The sequence below is a fragment of the Streptopelia decaocto genome (genome assembly GCF_964273445.1).
Source record: "Streptopelia decaocto genome assembly, chromosome: 17".
Lineage (NCBI taxonomy): Eukaryota > Metazoa > Chordata > Aves > Columbiformes > Columbidae > Streptopelia > Streptopelia decaocto.
Window position 1 is genome coordinate 9,064,376 of NC_138672.1, and position 14,468 is coordinate 9,078,843.

The following is a 14,468-nucleotide window of genomic DNA, read 5'->3' on the forward strand; positions in this document are numbered from 1 at the left end:
CTGTGCTGGTCGGGCTGTGGTGTGGAAGAGGAGGTGCATGGTGCTGGGTCGCCTGTCCTTGTGGGTCTTTTTAACTCAAGTCGCTTCCCCCCGCAGGTAAACATTACGGGGTTTACAGCTGCGAGGGCTGCAAAGGCTTCTTCAAGCGCACGGTGCGGAAAGACCTCACCTACACCTGCCGCGACAACAAGGACTGCTTGATCGACAAGCGCCAGCGCAACCGCTGCCAGTACTGCCGCTATCAGAAGTGTCTGGCGATGGGGATGAAGCGAGAAGGTAAGACGGAGAGAGCACCCATGGGTGCTGCAGGGACCTTTCCTTCGCTAGGAGGCTCCAGCAGCTCCTGCTCCTGTTGGCAACGTGGCAACACCACGTGCACCAAAACCAGCGTGAAACTGCCTGTGCTGGGGCACCAACAATGCACAGCTCTCATTTATGTCTTGCTTTTGTGCCACAGCCATGGCCTCCAAAAAAGCAGTAAATCCCAGAGCGGTACCCAAATAATGGGGAGGTGAGAGGCCCCTGCGCGTGTCCCAGCTGTGAGCTGTTTGTGGTGCACACCTCGCTCGGGACGGGCAGGGAAACTCGGGGAACTATCGTCCTTCTTATCAGAGTCTGGAGCTCGGGCATTGGCCCTGAGCACCAGCTGCTCTAACTCAGTAACATTCCCTAGCAGTAGCAACACTAGATTGCTTTTTTCTCATTGGGAGGAAAGAAGAAATTCAGTCTCGTAAAAAGATATCCCTCCTCTTACTGGAATTTAAATTTAGGATCTAAAGCTCCCTGGCAGTGCCTCTTGTAAATGCTCTTTTTAAATGCTGACTCTATCTGTTTTAAACTGCTGGCAGAACAGGCTTTTACCAGACGCGATGTGAAAATGACCCCGTGGTGCTGCTCAGCTCCCTGCTGCCTTCTCCCCTTACATCTCCGCAGCCACACTCGCCTCCCTGACCGGCCGATAAACCCATCCAAACCCATCTCTCGCCGAGTCGCTTGGTATGGCGAGCAACATCCCAGCCCACGGGTCTCTTTGAAGAGCACTTAGTCTGGTCTGAAGCTTTGATTAAACAGGGCAGCGCTGGAGCTGTGCCGAGCGTTGAGCAGACCCTGCCAAGCTCCATCGACGGGGTTACCCAAGGCCCCCTCTCCATGCTCACCCAAAGCAATTCATGTTTGACAGAAGGTTTCTAAAAGCTGCTCCTTGGAGCTATCACCATGGAGCAGTTGCAGTGTCTCCCAGCTCCACATCCTCTACCCTTTCCTCGCCTCCTTTCTTGTCCAATTTGCATCATTTCCAGCTTGATAGGAAAGAGAGAACCTTGAGTCTTACACGCAGAGGTGAGGACAGTCAGAAAATGCCTCTAAAGGTGAGTGGTACAGTGCAGGCATTGCCCTGGCTGCTTTGCAGATGGGCAGAGCCATGGAGTGTGCTGGAAAAACAGAATATATGTGACAGGAAAGTCAAATCTCTAGCCCCAGGAGACTAAAGAGAAGCCAAGAAGTCTCCTGTGTGTTGAGCAGCAGCACTTGCTTCTCAGGGGAGCAATGCAGGTGTAGATGCCTGTGGAGCATCCCGTTACCCTTGGCATGGCCTCGGGAGCCTTGTACTGGCAACTGGAGACCCGCTGTCCTGTCAGACCCCTGAAGCGTTTCAGCCAAGGTCTGTAGGGAGGGCAACACCAGCAGTAACGTTAAAACTCCGTAGCCTGCACTGACACCCTGTGATCGGGTACCTGCTCCGTGCCTACCATTAACGGTGATTGCATGGGCAGCACCACTAAAATTATAGGTCCATTAATTAATTTCTAAATGGTGGTGGAATTCCCCAGGGGGCGCGTACAGTATGAGGACTCTATTAATTCATCTTGATTAACATTATCACAATGAATACCAAATGAATTCATAACGATCGGCCAATTATTTAAAAGTGTGACAGATGGGATCTTCATAACTCTAGAAGTGCACTCAGGCAGCGCTGGCTGATCTTCTGATTCAGCTTCAGAGAAGGGCAGAAAGCCCTTGGCAGTCAGTAGATGTTTGGGATATAATCCCCATGTAGGGAAACTCGTGTCCCCAGATAAAACTCTCTCTTGTTATAAACCTAAAACTTCACAGTGTCTCATTGCAGGTGTGGAGTTATCCCAGTGTTGTCCCAGACCTCAGTGTGAGAAGCTGGGTCTTGCTGAGCTTTGATTTTAAGCAGCTCTTGAGTTTCACGTGTGATATCCACCTGATCTGTCAATAAAAAGGTGTCTTTCCCACTGCGCCCATCGAGCTCGCTGCTGCACATCCACTCTGCCATCCAGGAGCCTTGTCCTTGTCCTTACACCAGTCCCGCCACATCCCCATCATCTCTGTTTTGGGGAACAGTTTTGGGCTAAATCTTGCATTTCTAATTCCTTTTGCCTAAATACTCCCTTACAACATAGCTGGCTTTTTATTCTCTAGTGTAAACTGTTGCATCTTTTAAGTAACAGAGCCAGGGTAGTGGGCCCCATTTCCCTAATAAATATCTTGCTCTGGAGACGTGATTTGTAGCTACACAAAGGCATAGCAGATTCCTGCTGGGAAAGTATCTCTCCTGTAGCCTAAAGGTTTTTGTTTGTGATGGAATTACAGTAAAACCCTCTAAACTAAGTGCTGTAGCTCTGGTGAGAGAATAAGTGTTAAAGGTGTCATGTGTGGTGGTGAGCAGAGCTGCGATCTGCAGAGTGATGCTGGGAAGAAGAGGGGTGAGAGCCACTTTCATCCCCAAAAACCCATGCCCAAAGGGTAGAAGGAAACGTCTCTTACATAGCTAAGAGCTTGGCTTAAAGAAGTAAAATCAACAGGACCTCTTGGGCAGCTGATGGAGCTCTGGAAGGGTTTGGTCCCGACAGTCTTGGCTTAAAGAGGGGAAAGCCTGTGGAAGCAGAAGATTCTTTCTGGTGCGTGTGTCTCTGCTTGCTGCTCCCTGTTAAAAAGGTTTAAGATAGATCCTGATGCCGCATTCATGTTGAATGAGCCTCATGGACTCTGAGGTATTGCAGCTATAATAAATAAGCAACTGGAAACATTTTTCCCCTATGAATTACTGCCAGCTGTGTGAGGCTTTGGTTTTTGTACTCTGTCTCCCACTAAATACCGGATAGTCAACAAAATTAAGATTGCCATCAGGGCTCTTGACTAGAGCAGGGATTATTATTGTGGGGAAGGCTGTTTGCATCCAGAAGCGTAACTCTCTCTGCTCGATCTGTTATTCATTAGGGTCTAAGGTGTCTGTGTATCAATAGCCTTAGGTTTTTAAAGGGAAAAAGTGGGAATGGCCTTTGAGTTAAGCAGAGCTGAGAGGAAACACTGAGGGTCTCGGGCTAAAGGTGTCTTGCGTGTAATGCCGTTAGCCGGGGTTAACTCCAGAGGTGAAGGGGCTCATCGGAGAGACCACAAGCTCCACGGCCTCGCCTTGCGGCGCTATCTCGTGTGAGGAGGTCCCGGCCCCACCATCGCTGGCAGCGGCGCCGGATCGCAGAGCGAGCAGGAAATACCAGCGCGGAGCCCTTTCTCATGCTCCCGCCGGCCGCCCTTGGCCGGCGCGCAGGGAGCAGCGCTGGGAACGGCACAGCCCGGCCCCGCTCCGTCTGCTGCCTCCGGACACCCGCGGGAGCCAGCCTGGCTCCATCGCATCTGCTGGCCTGCCCGCTTCGTTACCCTGTTTCCCCAAAAAATAAGCCCTAGCATGATTTTTCAGGATTTTTGAAGATGCTCAGAAGATAAGCCCTGCTCCAAAAATAAGCCCTAGTTACAGTTCATTAAAAAAGTCAATTTAAATAGTGTCCAGCATGTGAAAAAGTAAGCATCTTTTGGAGCAAAAATTAATATAAGACCCTGTCTTATTTTGGGGGAAACGGGGTAAATGGGAGCTACCCCTTGCTGAGCTGCAGCCTGCAGCACTAACTGGTGTTTGGTGCTGATGAGGTGAAATGGATGTTGGTGCATCTTCTGGGAAGCTCGTAGCCCACCTGCAGACCAGAACACTGTCCTCCCCGGCAGGGGCTGCGTACCTGAACCCCAAGATTGTTCCTAAATCAGGGCATAGATACTGTAACGGCGGTGGCCTGGGTATGGCTGCAGCTGCTATGGATATTAGGAAAAAACTCTTCACAGAAAGGGTTGTCGGGCGTTGGAACAGGACAGTGGTGGAGTCACCATCCCTGGACGGGTTTAAAAGGCATTTAGACAAGGTTCTTAGGGACCTGGTTTAGTGCTAGAGTTAAGTTGGAATCAGTGATCCTGAGGGTCTCTTCCAACTGAAGTGATTCTATGAGTCTATGATCCACAGTCATGCTTGGAGGATCCGAGACACCTGATCTCTGACTCCAAGACTTCGTTAAACTTCCCAGCCTGAGAGAATTCTTCCTCTTGCCCTGTGTTTGTGGGTCGGTTTTTCCTTTCTCACTTGCGCTGCCACTGAGCTGGGGGATTTAACTTAGGAGGGGTTTGTCATGCAATGCTGGTCTGCAGCTCGGAGACATCCACACGTCTCCAGGGAGCTGCTCAGATAAATCACTTCATGCAGAGGGACTGAAGTTTCCCTGTGTTTTAACCCAGACTTGGAGCTGAGCTCCTGCACTAACACAACAGGAGCAAGAGGAGTCTGGGGAGAAAAACCAGGAATTCAGGTCTCTAACCCACTGTCCAAGTGAACGTGAAAACAGGCAAGTGGCCGTACCCCAGTGAAGGGGCAGAGTTCAAGAGCACAGTTATTTTTAGTAGTAATTTTGGAACGGAAAATGTCTTTCAGCTTAATGAGCTTGTTTCTTATATCCTTTTAAAGTGCTGCTCTTTAAACCAGCTGGTTAAATGATGCTGGGTTTGTTTTTTGTTTTTAAAGATACTCTTATGTTGAGAAAAAGAGCTTGGTTTGTGATTTTTCTCTCATTGCTTTAGCGATGTTGCTGTTTACTTTGCTGTGTCCGGCTTTTGAAAGCGAAGTGAGCTTGTGATTTTTTGCTGTTGTTTTCCAGAGCCGTTCCCCATGTGGACCGACTGCGTGCAAAGGTTTCAGTTCAGTTTTTAACACTCCATTTCACTGAAGTTACCTTTCTTTTTTATCATCACGGCAGTATTTTGCCTGTGTTTAAAAAATGCAGGATTCAGTTGAAAATGTTGGAGAAAACGCCACCACTTATTTCTTATATCTCAGCTTTTGAGGTTTCTTACAGTAGTAGGAAGCCGCATCTTTGACAAAAAGGGAGACATATGAAAGCAGAGCAGGAGAAACACTGTCTGAATTAGTTTCCTCAGATATCATGCCATTTTTTGATATAAACAGGTACTTCAGGCATAAGCTCTTCAAGATGCTGATGATACACAGCTAAGACGTAGCTTCATAAAAAGGCAGCGGAGCCCAATAAATTCCACCGCTAGTGAAACAGAAATCTCCAATAACTCTTCCCCCAACACTTCATAAATAAAACAGCCACCCACTTGCAGGCTTGGGAAGACTGGGCAGGTTTGGGTCTTGGAGGCCACCAGAGCCCCTGGGCTCTCCAGGAGGAGGGTGATGTGTCCTGGCGATGTGGGGGCACTTCCCCCAAATTCATCCGTGTTGGAGCGCATCATCATCCTTGTTTGTCCTGTGGATCCCTGCATTTGCTGGGGAATCTCAAGGAGGAAGAGAGACGAAGGCAGGAGAGGAGCAGAGCATCCTAAGAAGAATGGGAGAACCAGGGCTACAAAGTGCGTTTTCTGTTTGCCCGTGGGTTCCATACTGAGCATCGGTGGATTTGTCCCCCAGAAAAAACTCTGTTTTTGGTGGGAGTGAAGTATCCTTCTTCCTCCTCCCCTATGAAAAGAAGCAAACCCCAGCCAGGCATCCACACCATTGTTCCTGGAAGGATGGATTTTCCTCCCAGAAACAAGCGCTCATCTGTATTAATGAAAGGTATGTGGTAATTAGGAGCTGCCGTAGCATCCAGCTCACTGCCAGCAAACAAATGATGCTGCAACCCATGAGAGTCTCAGAAAAGCCTCTGTCTTCAAAATCCCGTCCCCTTTGTGCCTCTTCCTCCCCTCGTTAACATTCCTCTGGCACAAAGCTCGGTGCCTGCCGAGGGTGGCAGTGCCACAGCTTGGGGACCCATGTTGCATCTCTGACCAGGCTTTAAAAACCAAGTGTGCAAAGTGTGCACTTGACATTTTTCTTTTTAAATCTAATTAGTCTGCAGGTCACAACATCAGGTTTCTGATGTTTCCAAGGTTTAAAAAGGAAAGAAAAGTTTAGTTTAGCCAGAGGTTTGGGGTGCAGGGCTCAGAGAGCCAGGACGTCGTGACATTCATCACAAGGCTTGTGATGAGATGGCAGGAGTTGGGGATGCTGCCGTGTCCTCCAAGTCCTCCCCAGAGCCTCAGTGAGCAGCTTGTTCTTCTCTGGCTGCTGGAAGGTTCATTACTCAACCACAGCCACCACCCTGGTTGGTTTGGGCACCTGGGTGCTCACTTTGCAATGGACTCAAACCCATTGATGGACCTGTCAGATGCCGCACCACGAGCAAAGGCAAGGTGTCCAGTGATGATGTGCACACCGATGGTTCTGGCATTTTTGCACATCAGCCCTCAGACTCGGGCAGCAGAGGCTCATCTGCATCCACAGGATGAGACATTTTGGTTCTTACACAGAGAGAAGTCACCGAGAAGTGGTCTTGACACATGGGACTCCGTATCTTGCTGTACCATGGCCTGAGGATGTGCAGATGGGCTGGAGAAGCTTGAGATGAAAAATTATAACAGCCAGCCTTAGGCAAGTACAGGCCAAATGAAGCAGAATGGCACGAGAGCCTCTTCATCAGGTGCCATGGAAAACACAGTCCTTGACTCAGCTGAGCCGTAGCTGGAGGAGGTCGGGCTGCCGCTCAGACCTCTGACTGCAACTTCTTTTCTTTCTCCTCAAGTGGCTTGCAAGGTTTAAATGCTTCCCTTACGTTAAGAAAATCGGACTGGAAAACATCTCAAGCCTACGAGCTTCCTCTGAGAAAAAGAAAAGCATTGGCAGAGCCATCAGCCCGGAGGAGAGCATCATCTCCGAGAACACGGCACGGCAGACGGGGCTGGTGTGACCACAGCTTGGGGCTGCTCTGCCTGGCCGGAGAGGCTTGTCTGGGCTGCAGCAAGCAATATGCCTGCCTCGCCTCCTGCGTTTAAGGTAAACAGAGCCACAAGTGCTGTGCCACCCTCACGATGAGAAAAATCAGCATAATTTGGAACAGCACAGCTCTAAGAGGGGATCTCATCTCTCACCTGCAGCCCGAGCGGTGAGGTGGAAGGACAGGGACATGGGCTCCTCTCGGCTTCCCCGCATCCGTCCCAGACCGGTTGTGTTTTTTGGACTAACGCCCCTTGCAGTGGTGCAGGTGGTTGATCTCGGAGCAAGGCACCAAGCTTTGTACCTTTATCCTTGAGACCAGCTGCGACTGTGCGTCGGGTCTTTGGCATTTAAGTCGTTTTGTAAAATCCCATTTGTTGAGGGTTCGCCTTTCTCTTAGGCTTTTCTGTTATTTAGTAGGTGTTTTATCTCTTCTAATGTGCCCCAAGGAGTTTTGGTACATCTGTGCTGTTGAAGGAACGTTGGCATTAAGCAAAAATTTCTAGCCTTTTGATGACTGAGGAAGCAGGAGTAGGGGAGGGGGGAGAAATTTAAGCAGGATTTTATGTTGGCTTGAAAAAGTGAAGAATCCATGCCAGACAAGAGCCAGATGGACAAAAGCCGCAACACAAACCTGAGCTCCGACAGCAGCAGCTTACCTGACTCTGGCAGACCAAGCGGAAAACGCTGTGTGGGCCTCGGGAGCCTCTGCAGCCCGTAAACTTAAGAGCAGTTTGCGAAGAGGAAAAACAACCTCGTGCTTTTTGCATAACAGCTTTCACATGGCAGGAGGCTGAATGAACGCCGTTGATGTGCAGCAAACGGCAGCACCGCAGCGGCTGTGTGCGGGGAGCGGTGGAAATCAGCCCCGGGCCCTCGCGTGCTGGGATGGAGCTGGGTTGATGGGATCAGTGTCCGTATAGGGCACTTTTGGCATGTGTTTTAATTTCCTGGTTTTTAAGAAATTAGTTTTATATTCTAGGTTTTATTTTTGCACTTGACGGAGAGCTGGTCCCAGTGATCGCCTAAAAAGCCTGACTGTGTTACAGGCTTTCCTTAGAACTGTACCTGTGCCCCTGCTGCTTTCTCTTAACACCACAGAAACAGCTTCAAATTCAGCAGAGAGGTAAAGTGTTAGGATAATTGTCAATAAATAGCACGCCTTTTACGTTACTGAATGCCTCATTCAGTCCCCAACAAAGTTCAGGGAGCTGCCTCTCCTGAGTAGTGATGGAAACTGCTGTTGCTTGGGCTGTTCTCAGCTAGACTGGGCTCAAACGTCCTGTGGGAAACAACAGTGTGTGGAAAAGTATGTGATTTAGGATATGTAAGGTGATGATTGAGGAGATAGTTACCCGTGTAATTGTCCGCATAAAGCTGCTTCCCAGATTTAGGGAAAGCGTGTGTGCTGGTTTCAAAGGGAGATCGTTAATAATAATGATGTTATTAGCATCTCATAAGCGTTTTTCATCTACGTACTGTTCAGACATTAGCTTGTCAGCGTGTGACGTGCCTCTGGCTAGATTATTCCTACCACACAGGATTTGGGACAGGTCTCTCCTGTCTGTTTAGACATTGCCCGTAGACAGAGCGGTGCTTTGCATAGAGCTCCTGCCGGCAGGTCCCCGCTCCTGTCCCACGGTCACACTGTCCTTTGCGGCGCCTCATGGCAGCCGTTAGCATCACTGCGGGGCCAGGGAACTGGACCCATGACTTGACCTCCTTGGAAATTCAGCACTAACAGGCTCAGAAGGTGGTTGAACCCTGGATTTTTGCTTTAAACTGACCAATTTGTCTTTTACTTAGGATTCCCTAATGCTATCACTTCACCTCGTTTTCCTCCCCTGCAGCAGTACGCATCCATTTCCCTCTCCCGTCGTGACTCGCCGTGTAGCATCCTTTGCTTTTCATCATGTATCTCTAAGCTTTTTGCTTCCAGGACTTCTCCCTCTGCAGAAAGGGCAGTTTCCCCACAGAAGCCATGTGTGACAGGAGCCTTGCTCACCGTGCTCCCAGGGGAGGGCACACAGAGCAGCTCTCCCAGGCCAGGGCTGCCTGGTTCCTTCCCCAAACCTCACACCCCCTTGGACTGTCCAAGCCCGAGACCCTCTGACCACAGTGGTGCACAGATCAGGTGGGAGAACAAGGCATCAGATGTGTGTGTGCTCCTCCAGGTCACTGAGGATGTTTTCGTGGCCAAGTAACGCCTGTAGCTCTGTGGAGCTTTGGGGTGACACCATGGCCGGGAGCCCAAGGCTGACACTGTCCCCTCTCTGTCCCCTTAGCCGTCCAGGAGGAGAGGCAGCGGGGAAAGGACCGCAACGAGAACGAAGTGGAGTCAACAAGTAGCGCTAATGAGGACATGCCCGTGGAAAAGATCTTGGAAGCTGAACTCGCTGTGGAGCCAAAGACAGAGACGTACATTGAAGCAAATATGGGCTTGACGCCGAGCTCGGTAAGGCAGCTCTGTCCTCGTCCCCGTCCCAGGCACACAGGGCAGCAGGGATGGGTTATGGGGTCTCAGGACTGATCTAGAAGGACTACAGCAGTGAGCCCAGCTCAGAGTGGTTATCTTACAGGAATAAGTAGGGCTGAGAAATGCAACTTCTGAGCTCTGCTGTAGATGCCGTGTGTGAGCTTAGATGAAAACAAGAGACAAGCAAACCCCTCTGCCCCTGTGCAGCACTGGTACTTGTCTGTGTCACAGCCATAACGAAGGAACAGATACTGTAAGGCATAATTAGAAGGGCTCGCAGAGGTGATTTTTAGTTAACAGCCCTTAGTGCTAAAAGGCAGGAAGAGACTCCAGGCTCTGAAGAGCTCAGAGTCCAATCAAGCCAATAAACAGACCTGTGTGGCTGAAGTGTGGAGAGATAAGAGCTGTAAAATTGGGGTGTGAGTTTTCAGATGCAGAATTCTACAGCTGCTTGGCTCTAAGAAGAGAAAACCTGGAGAAGTTTGCTTTCAAGTTCCTTTCCCATTGAGAAGCTTGCATTATAACTGGGCCTGCTTGAAGCTCTAACAGGATCTTGTGTAAACAAGAGATAGCTGACAGGGAAATAGGAAAGAGTGAGAAGCTGTGAGGAGGGAAAATGGCTTGGTCCTTTTCCTAAGGGATTCCCTTATCAGCAGGTTAAAGCCTTGCTTGGAGAAAAACTCCCTGCAGAGCAGCTGCCTCCAACCTACCCTCTGAAACTGTGTTTCTAGGGCAGACCCTGTGCAAAGCCCTCACAAAGAGCAGGGAAAGTACTTGCTGCCCAGTCTAGGCAGCATTTAGGATGCGATCCCCATTCCCCAATAGCTCCTGTTCCCGTGAAAGTCATGGGAATAGGGAATGCCTGTAACAGGCAGGACTGCAACTGAGGCAACTAATGCAGCAGTTAATTACGCCTGTACACTGGGGGAGCCCTGGGATACTGAGGGACTGTGAAGTCTCAAAGAGATGGAGAGGGAGAGGAAAAAAATAAATAGCTGTGTGCCATTGTGCGGGTGCTTTTGGGGTCAGGGTCAGCTGTACGTGTTTAATTTCCCATTTGCCTTATGGCGATGCCTCTGGCAGGCATGGTCTGTTAGCAGGAGGGGACACCACCGCTGCAAGGTGTCACCAGGGCTGCGGAGGGTGGAAGTTACCCCAATACCCTGTAGTTATTGCCAGGCTGATCTGGGAGAGCAGGATCGTGTGCTGAAATATCCCTCTGCATTTCTCATTGTGAGGTGTCTCTGAGGCTGAGATGATGAAACGCAGCTATTTTGGGGGAAGTAGAAGGACTCTGCAGCATTTATTTTCTGCTACAGTAATACTTTATCTCTTTCTTCCTATGAGGCTGGAGGATTGAGCTGGGAATACCTTATCTAGCAGGGCTTGACAGGAGATCTCAGAGTCAGGTCGCTCCTTGTAGGAGTCTTAAGTTTTGAGTGCCTCTGCAGGATGCTCTTTTAGGCCTTGACCTATGAGGACACTTTATGGCTGGCTTGCTAAGTGAGGCTTTTCAGTTCATAAAGCTTCGTGCTATGGACAGAGCCAATTCCTCAGTGAAGCTCTCCAGAAGCACATACAGGGCCACGGTGCTGCCCTGCGTTTGGGGTTACACCCATACCCTCCAGCCGCAGGGTCCCATCGTTGTGAAGCTGCAAGGGGCTTTGTTTTGGAGGAGGCGGCTCAGCCGTGGTTAGCGAGGGGCTCTGACGGCTCTCAGGATTAAAAATACTAAAGGGGAGTTGTAGCCGGCGTTGTGCTGACTCGAAAACAAACCCTAGAGAGCGAGCTGAAATAAATGGCTTCATCTGGCACTGCGTCTCTTCAGCCTCCTGTAGCAAATTGAAAGCTGGTTCCTGCATAATTCAACACGCATTACTGTGAACAAGGCTGCGTGGTGCATCTAAATAGAAGCAGGAGGCTTGTTGAAATGCCCTATTATTGCCAAGCGGCTTCTGTCGATGAGGTGACATTTGTAGCAGGTTTAGCAGATGTATGAGATCAGCAGCTCGCAGTGACGAGGCCGCTGGATGAGGCCAGGGAAGACGGAGGAGGGGTTGCCTTCCTCCCCGGAGAGCCCGTGTGATGGAAAGGCAGAGACGGGGTAAAGCACAAGCTGTTTCCTATTACCCTGGTATGTTGGGTCCTTCTATTTGCGCCCTGCGCCCTGTCCCACGCTTGCAAGGACGTTTCCAGCAGGCTCAGCCAGTCTGGATGGAGGTGATAGGGTGCTGGAGGAGTTAGCACCCTCCTTGCCCAGATGCTGTCACATCTGTGGCTGTCACCTTGTGCCACAGTGCCCTGAGAGCAGAGATTCCAGCTCTGGTTTAGGGAGGTCCCTCTGCTTGGCCAGGCTGGCACTGGTGTGGGACACCAAGGACAGTTTGTGATACAGTTGTGGGACTTCAGCACCTCAGAGCTGATAAAAGCGGAAGGCAGGGGTCTGCAGCCTGTTCCAGGAGCCCTGGTATCAAAACACGTCGTTGCTGGTGAAGTGTGCTGCTCTGAGTACGTGACTGGGGAGTGTGACAGAACGAAAGGACACTCAGGCACCTGATCCTTCTGGAAAACTGGAGCTTGGAGGCATCTTCCAGAAAATGGTGACTTGAAACCAGCCACTCAAAGGCCAATTAAGGGCTAATGGAGATAACACCTCTCAGTTACAGGCTTTGCCTTTCAGTGGCCAGGAGCCCATCCGAGGTGGTGCTTACGCTGCAGGAGCCCAGCCCCGTGTCACGGCTGCTGGGGACACAGGGCAGAGGCAAACCCGTCCTCGCACCCAGGGACAGGTACCTGCCGAGGGTGTGTGGCCAGTCCTCCCGAGGAACCGGGATCACACGGGATCTGGGGCTTCCTGGGACACACAGCGTAGAGGAATCCTGCAGCCTTGTGGGGACCTCCCAAAGGGTTTATCCCCTTTGCCATGATTAGAAGCCAGAAAAACATCATGATTAGCAGCTATTTGCAGTGGCTGAAAGAGCTGTTATCAGGGGCTCCTGGTGCAATTGCTTCAAGTGAGTGTTTTAGTGGTTGATGGTCATCCAACACTCCTCTCGGCACTCTCCTGCCATCCAAGGCAGGAGAGCAGATTTGCAGGGGCACATCTCTGTCTTAGCTTCATTCTGCCTGGCTCAGCATCCTTTCCCATCCTGTCCGTGCCACCCACAGGGATCACACCCCTCCGTGCTCCCCTTTCCCCATCATGGGCTTCAAACCATCAACGCACTCCATCCTCTCTGGTGTCCATCAGGGTGTCAGGACAGAGCGTGGGTCCCACACTGTCCTTGGTGGAAGAAATCAGTGCCAGTGCCAGGCTGGCAGAGCAGAGGGACCTCCCACTGGAGCTGGGCTCCTGCAGCGTAAGCACCACCTCCGATGGGCTCCTGGCCACTGAAAGGCAAAGCCTGTAACTGAGAGGTGTTATCTCCATTAGCTCTTAATTGGCCTTCGAGTGGCTGGTTTCAAGTCACCATTTTCTGGAAGATGCCTCCAAGCTCCAGTTTTCCAGAAGGATCAGGTGCCTGCGTGTCCTTTCGTTCTGTCACACTCCAGCATCGTGCCCCTGCTATTTACTGCAGGAGGGGATTTGCTGACTGTGGATGGGGAGGGTTTCTAGCACCGCTTTGCAGATCCCCTCCTGGAGACAGACGAGGCTCTTTCAGCCCGCAGGGACGATACTTTCAGCTGCCCCTCGAGCTCCGGTGATTAAGTTCTGCCAGGAAGCACGGTGGTGGTTCCAGGAACTGCCGTCTGAGGTGTAATTAAAGGCTGGGCCCCTTGATGAGGCTTTGTAAGAAGCACAGAAAGCTGGGTACAGCCTGTGCTGCCTGCAGAGCAGTGGGGACACAGCCTGGGCTCATAGACCCAGAGACTGGCTTTCTGCATCATGGCAAGTCCTAGAGATGGTGACGACCTGCCCACAAGCAACCCCTGATAAAAGCTTTAGAAAAAACACCTAATTTTCCTAAAATATCCCTTTCATGAGGCTGTGCAGGCACTTATTGCTTTGTGGGTCAAGTTCTGCTGGAGCATGGGGTCTCCCATAGGTTGTGCCCACCCTGCGGAGCCAGGATGCCTCAGTTCTCCATTGGGCTGCTCCTCACACCCAGTTCAGGTTTTCCTGTTGTCCAGAGGAAATCCCATCTTATCTCCCTCTCCTGGGGAAAATCCAGTCCCTGGTCATGTCTCCTTCCCCAGGGAAGACCCCTCGGAGTGAGACTTCTCTGACCTTGCACTCCTTGGGGAGCTGCTGGAGTCAGGCAGAGCAAGGAGGGAAAACCCTGTAAGTGCTGCGATGCTGAACGCGAGCCCATTCCCATCCATCTCTGCACACAACAGGTGAAAATACTTCGAAGGCGGGTGGCCCTGAGCTTGCCAGATGCTGGTTATTTTAAGCCTGGAGAATGGGAGATATTGGCCACCGAGGCACAGAGTTTGTGTTTGCTGCCAAGGGACAGCGGAGGGGACTGGGCAGGGACCCGGGGGACAAGAGTGACACTCAGCAGCGTGGTCTTTGTCTGCCCAGCCTGGGAGAGGGGTTTGCCAGCTTGTGATGTGGAATGGCCTCATCCTGAGCAAACGGAGGTTGCAGGAGGGAGAGGTTATGCTGGTGTTTGCGTCTGCTCTGCCTCTGAATTCACACCCCTTCCCCCGGCAGTCCAGGGGTGAAGTAAACACTCCTCCTCTGATTTGGAAACTGCTCTTTTAAGGACATGGAAGAAAAAATAATTGTACAATCAAAGCTGTGAGATATCAGCAGGGATTACAGTGGGATATGTGGAGGGGCTCATACATCGCTGTCCGGAGAACTAAACCCTATATACACACTTGTGCTAGCGAGGTTTGTCTTCTCCAGGGTTAGACAGGCTCTTC

The 14,468-nt window shown here is 50.9% G+C and overlaps 1 protein-coding gene across 3 annotated transcripts in view; it reads left to right on the top strand.

Annotated features, from left to right (window-relative positions):
- Positions 1-14,468, top strand: part of RXRA (retinoid X receptor alpha) — a 103,446-nt gene that overhangs the window by 73,169 nt on the left and 15,809 nt on the right. For all 3 annotated transcript variants that reach the window (XM_082067983.1, XM_082067985.1, XM_082067984.1), the window contains exons 4-5: positions 97-276; positions 9,406-9,575. In XM_082067983.1, the coding sequence (XP_081924109.1) occupies positions 97-276; positions 9,406-9,575 (350 nt within the window). The remainder of the gene's footprint in view (positions 1-96; positions 277-9,405; positions 9,576-14,468) is intronic.